The 14,442-nt window shown below is 37.0% G+C and overlaps 1 protein-coding gene across 1 annotated transcript in view; it reads right to left on the bottom strand.

Moving 5' to 3' along the window:
• dpyda (dihydropyrimidine dehydrogenase a) overlaps window positions 1–14,442 on the bottom strand; it is a 177,253-nt gene that overhangs the window by 152,703 nt on the left and 10,108 nt on the right. Inside the window, exon 2 of the mRNA XM_082183654.1 lies at window positions 5,408–5,518. Coding sequence (XP_082039780.1) covers window positions 5,408–5,518 — 111 coding nt within the window. The remainder of the gene's footprint in view (window positions 1–5,407; window positions 5,519–14,442) is intronic.

Raw genomic sequence — 14,442 nt, 5'->3', positions numbered from 1 at the left:
CAGAATGATAGATAGACCGATAGAACGATATAAAGACAGACAGATAGAACAATAGATAGAGAGACAGACAGACGAGACAATAGACAGATAGACAGACAGAATGATAGACAAATATTACAATAGATATAGCAATAAATAGAATGACAGACAGACGGACAGAAAGACAGACAGAGAGACAAGACAGATGTAACAATAGACAGATATAACGATAGATATAACGATAGATATAACGATAGATAGATAGATAGATAGATAGATAGATAGATAGATAGATAGATAGATAGATAGATAGATAGATAGATAGATAGATAGATAGATAGATAGATAGATAGATAGATAGATAGATAGATAGATAGATAGATAGATAGATAGATAGATAGATCTTAGACTCCATTAGACATCATAATTCCTAAGTATAATTCATTGGATGATTTTTTTAAGTAAAACATAATTACTTACTTTAAAAGCTTCAAAGAACCCTAATATCGCTTAGAAAAAACAGTTAGCACCCAAATTGTGGTAATTTGTCCATAATTTATTCATCTAATGAGTGTGAGGTCGAGACTAGATTCAAGGAAGACGCAAGATGATTGTGCTATAAAGGAAAATCTATTTAAGATATTCAGTTTACATTCTATCTTTGGACCTCAGCGGTGACCTGGCGCGGAACAGGAATTATGAAAGCCAATTTGAATTACTTAACGAATTCCAGAAAGGATTCAAATTAAGCTTTTTTCCTCTGCCTCCTTTCCCTTTCATCATGTCTCATTAAAGCAATTAGCTCTGATGCCTAATAAACTAGAAGCAGTCCCAACTATAAAGTCCAAGCCAATGACAGAGAACAGAGCTGACTACGAGGAAGAAGGTCACAATATGAATGCATGAATGAATAAATGAGGCATTCATAGCGCTTTCCTATGTACTGTACACCCAAAGGGCTTTACAATCATATCAGGGGGTCTCTGCATACATTGTCACACAGCATCTCTGTGTGCAAAATGAAGCAAACAGACTGGGCTGTTTACACGACACCGTTTTCAACTAAAAACTTAAAACTTTATGTGTTTTGGTCGTTCATTTACACGACATCGGCGTTTTGGGTGCCTGAAAAAGCAAACCTTTGAAAACGGGTTTCAAAGTGCACGTTTTTGAAAACGGTCTCCGTGTAAACAACAAAAACGTGAATCTCTGAAGACGATGACGTCATGCACATGCGTATTACGTGTTCAGTCTATAGAGTTTCATCGCCATCTAAAGGCCTGGCAGCAGAAAACAGCGTTTTTAGTCGTTTTCGCGGATCCGTGTGAATGGGAATCGTTTTGACAATGGTGTCGTCTGTACGCGGACAACTCAAAGGAAAAACTTCGCAGTTTTAAGCATGTCGTTGTGTAAACGTCAGAGGTGTAAAGTCCAGGGGTCAGAAAGTAAAAGTCCTGCCATATGTTTATTCCACCCATGAACTCAGCCATATCCTGGCTGAGAAAATGTGCTAATTAGCAAATTCAGGTGATTGGAACAAAATACTGAGGAGGAATTTTACTTTCTGAACCTGGACTTTACACCTCTGGTAAACATACCCTAACAGTGTTTTACTGACACGATCTGAAACTTTGTTAAAAATAAAGCTTATTCACACTTAGGACCAACTTGGAACTGTAGAACATCTTGTAATCCTCAGAGCATTTTTTGTTCGAGTAATCCTGTGTTTGCGTCTCTCTCATATTTACTACTACAGGACATGCGCCAATCGGTGGGCGGGGCTAAAGAGGCAATGATGATAGGCATTGATCTTATGCAAATGAGAATTTCATCACACTATGACATTATGCTGAGGCAAAATCTGAAACTAAGTCATTTTGGGAGCTTGGTTTCAATAAAAGCTGTTTTTGGACTAACAAGGACGTTTTAAATATTTTGAAACTTTTTGCACCCTAAAAAAAAAATGGCGCAACTGTGCAGTGAATTCGCCCCTAAGCTGATTTGCCAGCATTTCGACAACGAGTTGTGTTCACATATGACCTTTAAACGGAATAAATGTTACATTTACATTTAATAAATATCAAGTGAACACACCTACTGAGGCAACTCACATCTTGAAAAGCCTGTTTCTACTCCCACCCTCTCTCCTTGTCTTGCCTAAAAAAAAAAACATTAAAAAAAAAAACATTAGCTTTTGCTTCTGGCAGATATACCTGCCCTTCACAGGACCTGGGGATCATAATGCAATCTGGAGACTCATTAAATTGGATTAGACCGTACAGACAGATTATTAAAAGAAAACCATCAGTAAACAGCGGCGTTATCTGCAAAAAACCAAGGGCACTTTAAGTGTGTTTCCACTTCTATCTCCGCATCTGCTGCAAAACTCAGACTTGTGTTTTGTTTGGTAGATTATCTCCAGCCTCAACCTGTGCTATTGAAGCAGAAAGACAAATATTGGTAAGGCTCCGGTCAGCTAATAGCGTCGACTTGAACCGTCCACAAGACGTCGCCTGCAGGGAAAGTGTAGCGAAATCTCCTCACGGACAGTGTGCTACGGGTGCCCTGGGGGGGAGGGGAAGGGAATGTGCGGGCACCTGAGTCCTGACGGAGTGAGATAACGGCTGGCTACATGCCACCATATTTTCCCAAGAACTCATTTGGAAACTATAGACACCCGGCACTCATGGATTCCCTGTAAAAACTAAGTTTACAGCCCCTCTGGCATCCGGCACAATTCCGCAGGACAATTATGATCCCGCTTTCGGGGGCCCTACAAAAGTTATTTTAAGGATCACTAAAACGTTCATTGCTTTTTCTTTACGAAGAGGATAAATCTGTGGCAGAAGATCCATAAGGAAAATCACGAGCAGCTTCACAGACTCTCTGCACCTCTTACATTTATTGGTGAATTGACAGTGAGAAATGCATCGCATGAGTAAATAGTCAGGCGGAAAGCAAGCGGAAGCATTAAGGTTGATTTTGCAGCGAATTCTGATTAACAGTATATAAAGGACAACACAGATTTCCATTTCATCCCTTGGCGTGCATGTCTATTTTCAGGGACGTGTCTTGAAAAAGGTACCGCATATATTTGCACAAGCGTAGCACGCAAAAGATACACACGTATACTCCTGATAGAGTAAAATCACACGCCATATGTTCAATCTATAGCACACAGCCTTTATGAATTAAATCAGGCCTGCGATCCATCCCCATTGATTAGAATGATGAATTAGGCAGCTGTACTTAGCAACAGTGCTGTCAGCAGGGAGTAGATAATCTCCGCTACAAAACACCTCCATCTTGTTGTGTCTCCACATCAAACAAGCAGGAGGCTCAGTTGCCTTTAAAAAGGACAGACAAGGCATACCGGCCACCTGCCAAAAAACACAAACCCTACCCGTCGCACGCTGGTCTGGGGAGATATTCGTGAGACTTTGATGGCATGTGCCTGGAATCGTAAGATAATTACGTTTGAGCGACTTGTGTGAGCATGTGTGTTAGCCAGTGTAGCTCACCAACACGTTCTTGTCTAATGATGAAATACCTGCTCACACCCAGGAAGTCAATTGAGCTTGTGTACGTGTGAGCCGGATGTTCATTTTAGTACTTCTGTTTTTTGATATACACAGAATTAAGGTGAACAAGATAGACAAGAAATGTATTCTACACAAGGCTTAAATGCAGGTGTTCAGTTTTCATAATGTGCATTCTGTGGTAACAGCAGAGCATGCTTTGCACATTTCATATTTTTTATGTTAATCTATGTTAATCTAGTTAGTTCTTACCAGCTGCGATCGCAACAAGCAGCCAGCGAGTATCTATATCTGACACGCAAACAGTGAAATCTATGGAAGGAGAGTAAAAATTGTGACCTTAAAAATTTAATTGTGACCTTATTTATCATAACTGTGATTTTATCTCTCACAATGTGACTTATTTTTATTAAATGAATTAAATGTAACTCCCAATTACTTTAACTTTGAAATGGAAAAACTAGCAAATTAACTATCAACTATTTTTGATTCTGCTTGTCTGGAGTTATTTCACATTAAATAACAAATCTATTTGACATTTATCATAATGGGTTTGTGTGACATTTGCTGTCAAATTTTATTTACTTAAATTGATTTAAATTAAAAGGTTGGTGTTAATAAATGATAAACCAAACTAAAATTCTGATAATTTTGCCACTTAGATCTATTAAATGTTATAATGACTTAATGTGACATTATTAATACATTTAATGTGATAATATAATGGAAAATGCCTAATTAATCATGTAATAGTCAGAAATGACAAAAACTTTCTTTCTACAGTCATCAGTATTGATAATGACAATACTAGCATTGGCAGTACTTGGCATTTTTACTCAAATTGTTGCTGATAATATAATTTTAAAGAAAATACAACATAAAAATATAATATATATAGGTATTAAAGGACAAGTTCGGTATTTTACACTTAAAGCCCTGTTTACAGATCGTATCTGATGAAAGAGAACGGTTAAGATTAAAATTTGGACACATGCTCCTGTCCCGAGAATTTTAGGTTTATTTCGCTTTTGTGGACCTATTTTGCCAAACGCGTCACACCCGTGATTCTTCCGTTGAGAGCTTGAATAATAGACACTCCAGCCCAGTTGGTGGCGATAATGCACCTTTGCCAATTGCAAGCAAACCACGGGCATTTCATTGAATACACAGAAGAAGCAGAAGAAGAAGCGGCGGAGTAATATCATAAAGGTGCTGCGGTCTCACAGCAAGTCAATGGAGTTGGACAAAAACTACGATAAAACCTGTTGGAATGCATCTTTTTCAGCGATTTTTGATGGAACATATCAGTGAATCCCCCCCTGACCACTCGGTGAGTTTCACGTCTTTGTAAACGAAAGTTTAATGTGTTTTTAGGACGGAATCTTCCAGTGCATATAGACAACCATTGTACTGGTGGGGGGGTGAAGCGAAATAAACCTAAAATTCTCGGGACAGCAGCATGTGTCCAAATTTTAATCTTAACCGTTCTATTTCATCAGATACGATCTGTAAACAGGGCTTTAAGTGTAAAATACCGAACTTGTCCTTTAAATATGTATTAAATATGTTAACTTATATTAAACCACTTTCACTTCCCGCAGGCTTTCTGAGTTTGTCAGTTTAAGACCGTGTATGTGTGCAAACACAACTTGAGTTTTTGCGGTTGTGGTGCTGAACACAGCTGCCGATTTCTCAACAAGGCCAAACGAAAGGTTAAAAAGCAGAAAAACCGAAGAAAGCTAAACAGATGGGTCCAGTGCCAGGAAAGAGCCCATCTAAATCTGGAAACAACACTAAGATCCTCTTTTCTACGGCTGATTGGTCAGTGAGAGAGCCCTATGGAAGGGCAGGTGAAAAGATGAGGGTTGAGGGTGATGGAGGAGACGCACCTCACAGCCTTTCTCTGCGTTTCTTTTCCAGTGTTTTTTCTCCATTTTCTTCGTCGCAGTAGAGAGGAGCGCAGCATGAGTCTGGACCCGAGGGTTCAAGGCCAGGATACTCTGAATAGATGAAGAGAGAGAAATAGTCAAGATACGTTAAGGTAGTTTCATGTTATGCACAACTTGCAATACACAGCGGCTTTTGCTGTGTGTGTGTGTGTGTGTGTGTGTGTGTGTGTGTGTGTGTGTGTGTGTGTGTGAGTCTGAGCACTCCCACTCACATTTTTGTACTTGAACAAATGTGAATTGTGAATCTCTGCAAGGACATTTCCAGCGCTCTGGGAAAATAGCACACTTTAAGTTTCACAGCTGAACAATTAAGGGATTTCTGAGGACAAATCAAAAAACATGCCAACAGGCTTTCTTTAAAGAATCAAGAGTGTGTTAGCAGATGCTTGTCATTCCTAAACTAACATCGCTTTACACTGGAGAGATGCAGACAGCTGACCTTCAAACTCAATCACTTTCAAAATACGCAACTCTTCTGCAAAAACTTGCACAACCATTCAGACAATGTCAGCTTCCCACGCAGCCGTGTATAAAACATCATGGAAGGATTTTAAAGAATCTTAAGAGGGATATTAGTAGTGTTTGCAAAGGCAGAATCATTATTACTATCGATCTGAACAACCCCTAACCCGAGTATTAAATTTCGATGTTTAATGTATTTATGTTTTGTGTGTTAAATTGGTGCATAATTCCTCATGCGCAATATGTGTTATGTCACCTGATGGACAATAAACCAGGAGGAAAGAATTGCAGGACAGAGCTGAAGGAGGGACCTGTAGACACCAGATTATTACCTAAAATACCTTAAATAACAAAAAATCTGTAAAAAAATAACACCCAGGACACTGTAGCAATCTAGCTAAATGTTTAAAACAAATCAGAGTGCATTAGTAACAGCATTGCAACTCTACTTCAACCATTCACATCACCCTAACAACCTCACAGTAACACAATAAAAACATTTAGAACATATTATCCACCGATAGCAATGTTATTGCAACTCCCCCACAAATCCAATCTGTTCATCATTTAAAGCGATCAAGTCTCTTCAGAAAATACAGACTAAACCTCTCAACTCATATGGATTAGTTTTATGATCTCTTTATGAACTTTTTGAAGCGTCAAAGTGGTGGTTGCGTAGCTGTCAATGAAGATCTTTTCAACAAAAAGATTTTCATAAGAACAAGAGTTCCGAAGATCTTACTGGTTTGGAACGACATGATGGTGAGTAATTAATTGCAGAATTTTAATTTGTGGTTGAACTATCCCTTTAACAAATGCGGTTACAAAATTGTGTGTGGCACATGAGGAAAAAGACAATAATGTAAATATTTTTTCTCTCACTCTTTCCTGTAGATCACAGGTGTAGTTCAGGCTCTCAGAGTGGCTGGGGTCTACCTGAGGGCACTTCCCTTTAATCAAACCTGAGTGTCTGTCTGTGCCCCTCTCCAGCGCCGCGCCGTTATCGACCCCTCCTCCCCTCTCGTCCTGACAACACACACAGGCTCACACCTCTCCATTACAATCAGGAGTGACCCACTCAGCGCCAGAGCCCAAGTGCTCCTGCAGGCTAGCAGCCAAACCAATACCTAATCACGTCCCGTCTCGTTTCAACACATTCATTCAGATGCATGTACGAAAACACAGCCTTTGTGTTTTTTGACTGGAAGAGCAGATTTTGAAGCCTTTGTAAAATAAATGGCATGTGAATCCACAACGGTTGAAATACTGTATATACATTATTAATGCACTAAGTTGCAAGGCAATCATAAACATCCCACAGATCGGCATTTGAAATAAACATTTTTTTTAAACTGAGATAAATCACATTGTTTTCAAATAAAAAAATAAAATATTATAATGATTTAATTTTTTTTTATAATTTATTTGTAATAAATATAGGCCTAATCAATATCATTTTTAAATATACACTACCACACAAGTCTGTAGCTGGTATGATTTTTTCATGTTTTTTATGTTATGCTTTATTTGATTCAAAATACAGTAAAAAGGTCATATTTAGAAATATTATTACAATTTACATTATTTATTCCTGAGATACTAAAGCTGAATTTTCAGGATCATTACTCCAGTCTTCAGTGTCACATGATCCTTCAGAAATCTTTCTAATATGCTGATTTGCTCCTCCATTTCTTCTTATTATTTTCAATGTTAAAAAAAGCTGCTTAATATTTTTGTGCAAACCATGATACATTTTCTTCAGGATTCTTTGATGAATAGAAAGTTCCAGAGAACAGCATTTATTTGAAGTAGAAATCTATTTTTAACATTATGAATGTCTTGACTGACACTTTTCAATCAATGTAATGCATCCTTGCTGCATAAAAGTGTTAGCCAAAAATGTATTTATTTTTTTTAAATCCCCAAACTTTTGAACGGTAGTGCACTGTATCAGCAAAGGAGGGTTTATATAGAACTATGTGTCTATATATTAACAAAATTATTTTAAATGGTGTTGGTTTAGCATATAATGTGTAATTACTAAGTGCTTCTATTCCTTTTATTGTTTTAAGACTCTTTTGATGATGTCATTTCCTTGCATGTTTCCCCGCTTAATAGTTCTGAAAGCACCATAAAGGATCCTTCTCTTGTTTTAAGTTCTTCAGTCACTTTGAGATATTTTTCTTTCTTTTTCAACCTTTCCCAACAACATCGGCGACCAACCTCAATTAGTGTCCCGCAGGCAATGTGACAACACATGAAGCTTCGTCTTTTAATATTTTCACAGTAGGCTAGATGAAAGTCTATTTCATACAGAGGTATAAGATGTTAAAAGGGCCCGCAGACGTTCGGGAACCCGCCTCTCTCCCGCGGCGCTCGACTCGACTGCCTCTACAAACGTCCCGCTCTTCCTAAAGCCAGACATCAGCCTATTAATATTTTAATTTCACACCTAATAAAATGTAGTTAAAGCACAGTGTGAGATACAGGCCGAAACAATAAAAATCCACCTCTTCGGGTTTTATTGTGTGTTACGGACAACATTACTTATCCATTTTCATATAGTGTGCAGAAGGAAAGCTAATATGTTCTTTGGGGCCAAGCCTATAGGTAAACCGGGAGCTAATAACAAGGTCATTCGTCGGAAAAGAAATCCTAACGGGATTCGGCGACTTTGATCAGCCGCAAAACAACTAACCTCCACATTTCTTACTATTACAGTTTGTCCTCCATGTTCGTTCTGTGGCAAAGTCGCCAAGTTCATAAGCAGGACTTAATACAAGGCCTGCGATAGAAACACACTGTTTGTTTGAGGTCATATGAAGGATTAGAAATGATCAAACACAATTAGCAGCGGCTAACCAATGGGAGGACAGGACATGGGAAAGTCTTTACTTTATTAATTAAGAAACGTTCTCCGCACAAAACAACGCCAGTGATCAGATCAACCAGAGGCGGTCAATAAACAAACAGCTAAGAAGAGCTTAAACAGTGACGTTAGAAAAGGACATTTAAGAACATTTGCATAACAGATAAATGTAATTAATTATGGCAATGCTATTCCCTGGAACGATTGACAGAAGCTTAAAAAATTTGTTACTTTAACTTTTTTTTTTTTTTACAGAAGATGTGAATATTTTTTTTATTTTTTTTTTATACGAAAATATTTTATATCTTTAAAATAAAAAATACGAGACAAAAAATAAATTTGACAAATAAAATAAGACAAATAAAATAAAATAAGACATTCAAATTAAAAAGACAAAATAAACAAAACAAGACAAAACAAAAGGCAAAATAAAATTTGACAAAAATGACAAGAAAATAAAATAAGACAATAAAAAAACAATTGAATAAAAGACAAAATAAACAAAAAATGACAAAATAAAACAAAATGAAGCTAGACATTAAAGAAGATAAAATAAAATAATACAAAAAAACGAAATAAAATAAGACAAATAAAATTAAATAAATGTATTTTGTCTCATTTTATTTTATCTTCTTGAATACCTTATTTTAATGCTATATTTTAACCGCAGCATATCAACAATGTTCATTTTTAATTTATTTTATGTCTTATTTATTTTATTGTCTTATTTTATTTGTCTTATCTTTGTCAATAAAATAAAATAAAATAAAAATAAAAAAATATTCTCAGAAAATAATAGAGTTGATATGCTGTGGTTAAAATATACAAATAAAATAAAATAAAACTGTTTTTAAATTTTAAAAAACATTCACGTCTTCTTAAATTTGCTTTGGAAGATTCAACTAAATATAGTAAGCAAAGAAGCTATTTTGAGACCAAATACTTGATATTGACCCTCTCTCCTCAAGTGGAAAATGTACAAGAGAAACAGATGTACGCTGGAACTGGGCTAAGGAAAACACTAATGATGTCTGACAGATGTTATTCTGTCTCTCCACAGAACGTTTAGATCTAGAAAGAGAAGACACTGCCTGTGTAGTAGACACTACTCTACAACAGGCAACCACCATTCATACCAAAAGAGTTCACTGATCTTAGTCTGACAGTCTAAAAACTGAAAATGTGACAGTCTACTTTGTTTGCACAGAAAACAACAGCATGAACATTCTGCTAAACTTCTAATTTTTGTGTTCCACAGAAAGAAAATCAGTTTTGGAATGACATGAGGATGACTAATATCTCGGTATACTTTTGAAGATTTTCCATCTTTCGCCAAACGTCAGAAGGACTCTTCTCTGTGATGTCAAGACGCCAATGAGATCGACGCCACGCATTAAATGAAACATGCATTCATACATCCCAATCAATACTACAGTACACACTGCAGGGCAGCGTTCGCATCTTAAAACATCCTTCCACAAGAGAGCAGATGTATCTTTAGGGCTCAGAAGGAAAACACCATTCAGATTTAGAGTATAAACACAAATACTGTAAAAGCTAAGCACTGGGCGTTCGCTCGCTCGCTCGCTCGCACAAACATCCAGGAGGCTTGTCTCTCCCCAGACAAAACGCTCTCCGCAGCGCAGCTGATAAATGCCAGAGACGCAGACAGTCTGAGTCAGGCATGGATTTTTGCAGTTATTCAGCAGTCCTCGAGGATCCGAAGCCAAACAGGGGCTAAGTGTGTTATCAAACAATATTTAAAACAAAAACCGACCGCATTCCCCCGTCGTATGCGTGACCTTTGCAGTTGAAGAGGGCCGCAAGGATGGCAGCGCTGACAGGCCTTTCCGCGCAGGGCCCATCTGCATGTCTTGGACGGTTCCGCGGGGGAGCCGCTGCGTCTGTTTTTATCACTCTCCACTGATCACGCAACCCAAACAGATGGAAGATCAATAACCAGCGCTGCCCAGCCACATCAGGCAAACTGCAGCCCCTCGGAGAAAATCAGATAGGGAGTCTCTGTGATGGACAACGGGAAATGGCAAATCAAACTCAGCTGCAAGTGCTAATTAATGTTGGGCTCAGTCAGGCCTGGGTTGTATTCTCCACCAAAGTGCATATGGAGCAAACTACTTCCTGTAATACAAATGCACTTGGGAAGATCCGACAAAAAGCCACAATTAGCCCACACAATGGCAAAAGTTTTTTTCTGTCGTACGTACTGTGGATAATCATTAGTGAATATACCAGCATTACTTGTAAACAACCTGCATGCATAATGTTCTAAAAAATATATTTTTTAAAAATAATAAATAAATAATTTGTATAAAGTTTGACTCATTTAAATGTGTTGCCCTATCGCATATAACAAATTAATATTGTTATATGCAATACAGGATGAACATTTTCCACCATATTTCATGTAGATTCAGAAACGTGTGAAAATTTAAAAATAATAAAAAATAATATACAAACACACAAAGTTTAAGTTGTTATTCACAAAAAATCTGTTCCACTAGACACATAAGAACCAATAATGTTTGTTTGCCATTCCTGACCTCAAACCTGATGAATATATGAGAATATCACAACATACCTGGTCTAAATTAGGATCGGTAAGATTTTTTGGGGGAAATTTCTCACCAAAGCTGCATTTATTTAATCAAAATACAGTAATAACAGTAATATTGTGAAACATTAATACAATTGAAATTACATTTAAAAAGAATATATTTAAAAAAAAATATTTATAGAACTGGATTTTCAGCATCATTACTCCAGTCTTCAGTGTCACATGATCCTTCAGAAATCATTCTAATATGCTGATTTGATGCTCAAGAAACATTTCTTATTATTATCAATGTTGAAAACAGTTGTGTTGCTTAGTATTTTTGAGAAAACCATGACACTTCTTTTCAGTATTATTAAAAAAAAAACTATCATATGGCTTCAGAAGACATGGAATATAGCGGATGCGTCGTATGGACTATGTATATGGTCATTTTGTCATTTTTGGAGCATGAAAACCTCCTGTTCAACATTCACATACATTGTGTGTATGCATAAAGGCAGCATTAATATTCTAATAAAAATTCAAAGAAAGTCATATGGGTTTAAAATGACTTAAGGCGAGTAAATTAAATAATTTTCGTTCAAAGTAGCTATTCCTTAAACACACTGATGGACTGGCAAAATATTAATCTACAATTTGGCTGGGTGCATGTATCCTGCTTTTTTTCCTCCTTCTTCTAGTGCTGGTTTAAATGTGGTGACACATGCTTGAAACATTTATATGGCTATTAGCAGAGCAGCTGGTACTGCCCTTTTGCCGTCTAATCAATAACAGCACCATATTGTGCAATAAATTACATCCACCGTCCTCTTGCTGCACACCAGACAACCTCCAATGCCTCAGTATGCATGAGGTGCTCCTGTACTTAGCGTATGGTGCGAACATGCAGTTAAAATTTAACTCTATAACACCTTAATCCCCTTGAACAGGAAATAATTTAAAGCTAAAAAAGGTGGAGAATAACTAAACATCAGCTGGCAAGTTGCCACCCTGTTCTGTCTTTGGCTTGGATCAATAGGGGAATTTCCACATATTGATCTACCGTTAGCGAAATAAAGATCAGCAGTATCAAACACAGGCTTTGAATATAATTTGCTCTCCCATAAGATTCGGAACAGTATATGAGACACGGATACGCATAACACATCAAATTCTCAACTGGGCTGAAGTACAATGGAACAAAATATTTAGTCCACTTGAAAACTTGAAAATAATTAAATATCACTGGCAGAGATAGAGCCATAGTACACTGTGCACTTTATAATACATAATACATGTCATATAGATTCTCAAGAATATCATTTAGTTGCCAAGTGTGTAACCACAATGAATGTAGTACTGATATACTGAACTGCACATTATTTGACAGAACTTTGCTTAGTGTTTAATGCTAAATACATTTTAAAATAAAAAAGTTTTATTTTTACATTTGCTTTCTTAGGAAAACTGGCCAATTTATATGTTAAATAGAATTTAAAAACATAATTATATCTAGATATTTTTGCAGTGAGCATTCAACCACCCAAAACATTTAAAATGTAGTAGGGTTGGCACAAAACATACGGGTCAAACATATGGTCTTGATACAGAAAATTTAACTTCTTTAAAAGTTTAGCATTAATGTTTTCAAATTGAATTGAACTGAATTGAATTGAATACAGATTTATTGTCATTGTATGCTACACTACACTAAGTTATAGAAATGTTTTGGCACAAATTGCACTATATTTCCTGAGAATGATGTAATTTAAAAAATATGATTTCTTTAAATTTGAGAAGTAATGTTTTCAGACAAATAATAATAACAATAATAATAATTTAAAAATCCAGATTTTTGGGGGGCTTCAAAAAAAGACTTAATTTTAACACATTTTTAACATCTTTTTAATTAGCTAATTAATGTACTGTCATTAGACTATGTTTACAAATCATATCTATGCTAAAATTCAGACTGAATCACTGAAAGTAATAAAGAACTGTTATCCTTCATGTGTATTACATCTGTCAATAAAACGACTGGAGATTGGATCAATTCAGTTAAATAAAGGAGCTTGTGAGTGATTTAGCATTTGTCTTCAGGTTATGTATGTCTACATCAGAGGGACTCTCATAACCTTGGACCTTTCAAAACAATACATTTCAGTTCATAAAAAAAAAAAAAAAAGGTCATATGGACTTCAAGTCAGCAACTTTAGAGTAGGAAATTATATTGGAGTCAGGCAGTGAAAGAAAAAGCCTGTTTGACTGACTTTCTCCACCGAGGACAAAATAAAAAACACATACAGATCACTCAATCCTTCCCCACTGGCGAGGTAGAGAAGGCTGTAAACTTTGCTTGCTGGGAAATGTGGATGGACATGTGGGACTGAACAAAATACAGATTTCGCATGGATGATACAAACATAACAGCCATGGTCACTATCCGCTTTATTATGATCAAATTATGCTCTAAATTTCCCATATTGTGTCCCATGAAAAAAAGTCATACAGAATAAGTAAATGATGACAGAATTTTGATTTTTAAAGGTGAACTATTCCTTTAAGGCAATGTGAGCTATTTGTTTCTCCCCTATCCGTCCTGCAGAGGGCGTCTTTAAGTGCCAGTCAATAGCATATGAATTGTTTACTCTCCCTCTCTCTGCGCCAGCTAGACCAACCTGCCAGCCTAAAAAAAACGAATAAACCCTCCCCTGAGCCTGTCAATCAACATCCTCAGCCACTCACAGAGCAGCATCAGGCATGTCTGGTCCACTCCTCTTGTGAGGCGGTTTAATTCGGTAATGGCCAATATGCGCCAGAGCCTCATTATGCAGCATTTGAAATGGTCCCTGGCCATGTTGAGGCTCGAAAAACAATTAGCAGAGAAACAGAAGGGAAATGAACTGTAAAGAATCAGGGCTTGATGACCGAGGCTTTATCTGCTCTCAGTGGAGGAGAAACAGAGAGAGAGAGAGAGAGGGGGGATTGGGAAAGGAAAAAAACCGGTTGAATATGCCACATGCTTCTCGGGTGTGTAAACGAGCCGGCTGGCCTGAGGGAGCCTGGGCGATGAACTCCGCTGAGGGGGAT

This window comes from Leuciscus leuciscus (assembly GCF_965113295.1).
Source record: "Leuciscus leuciscus genome assembly, chromosome: 11".
NCBI lineage: Eukaryota > Metazoa > Chordata > Actinopteri > Cypriniformes > Leuciscidae > Leuciscus > Leuciscus leuciscus.
The sequence above is the reverse complement of the archived record's forward strand: the minus strand, read 5'-3'. Positions and strand labels throughout refer to the sequence as shown.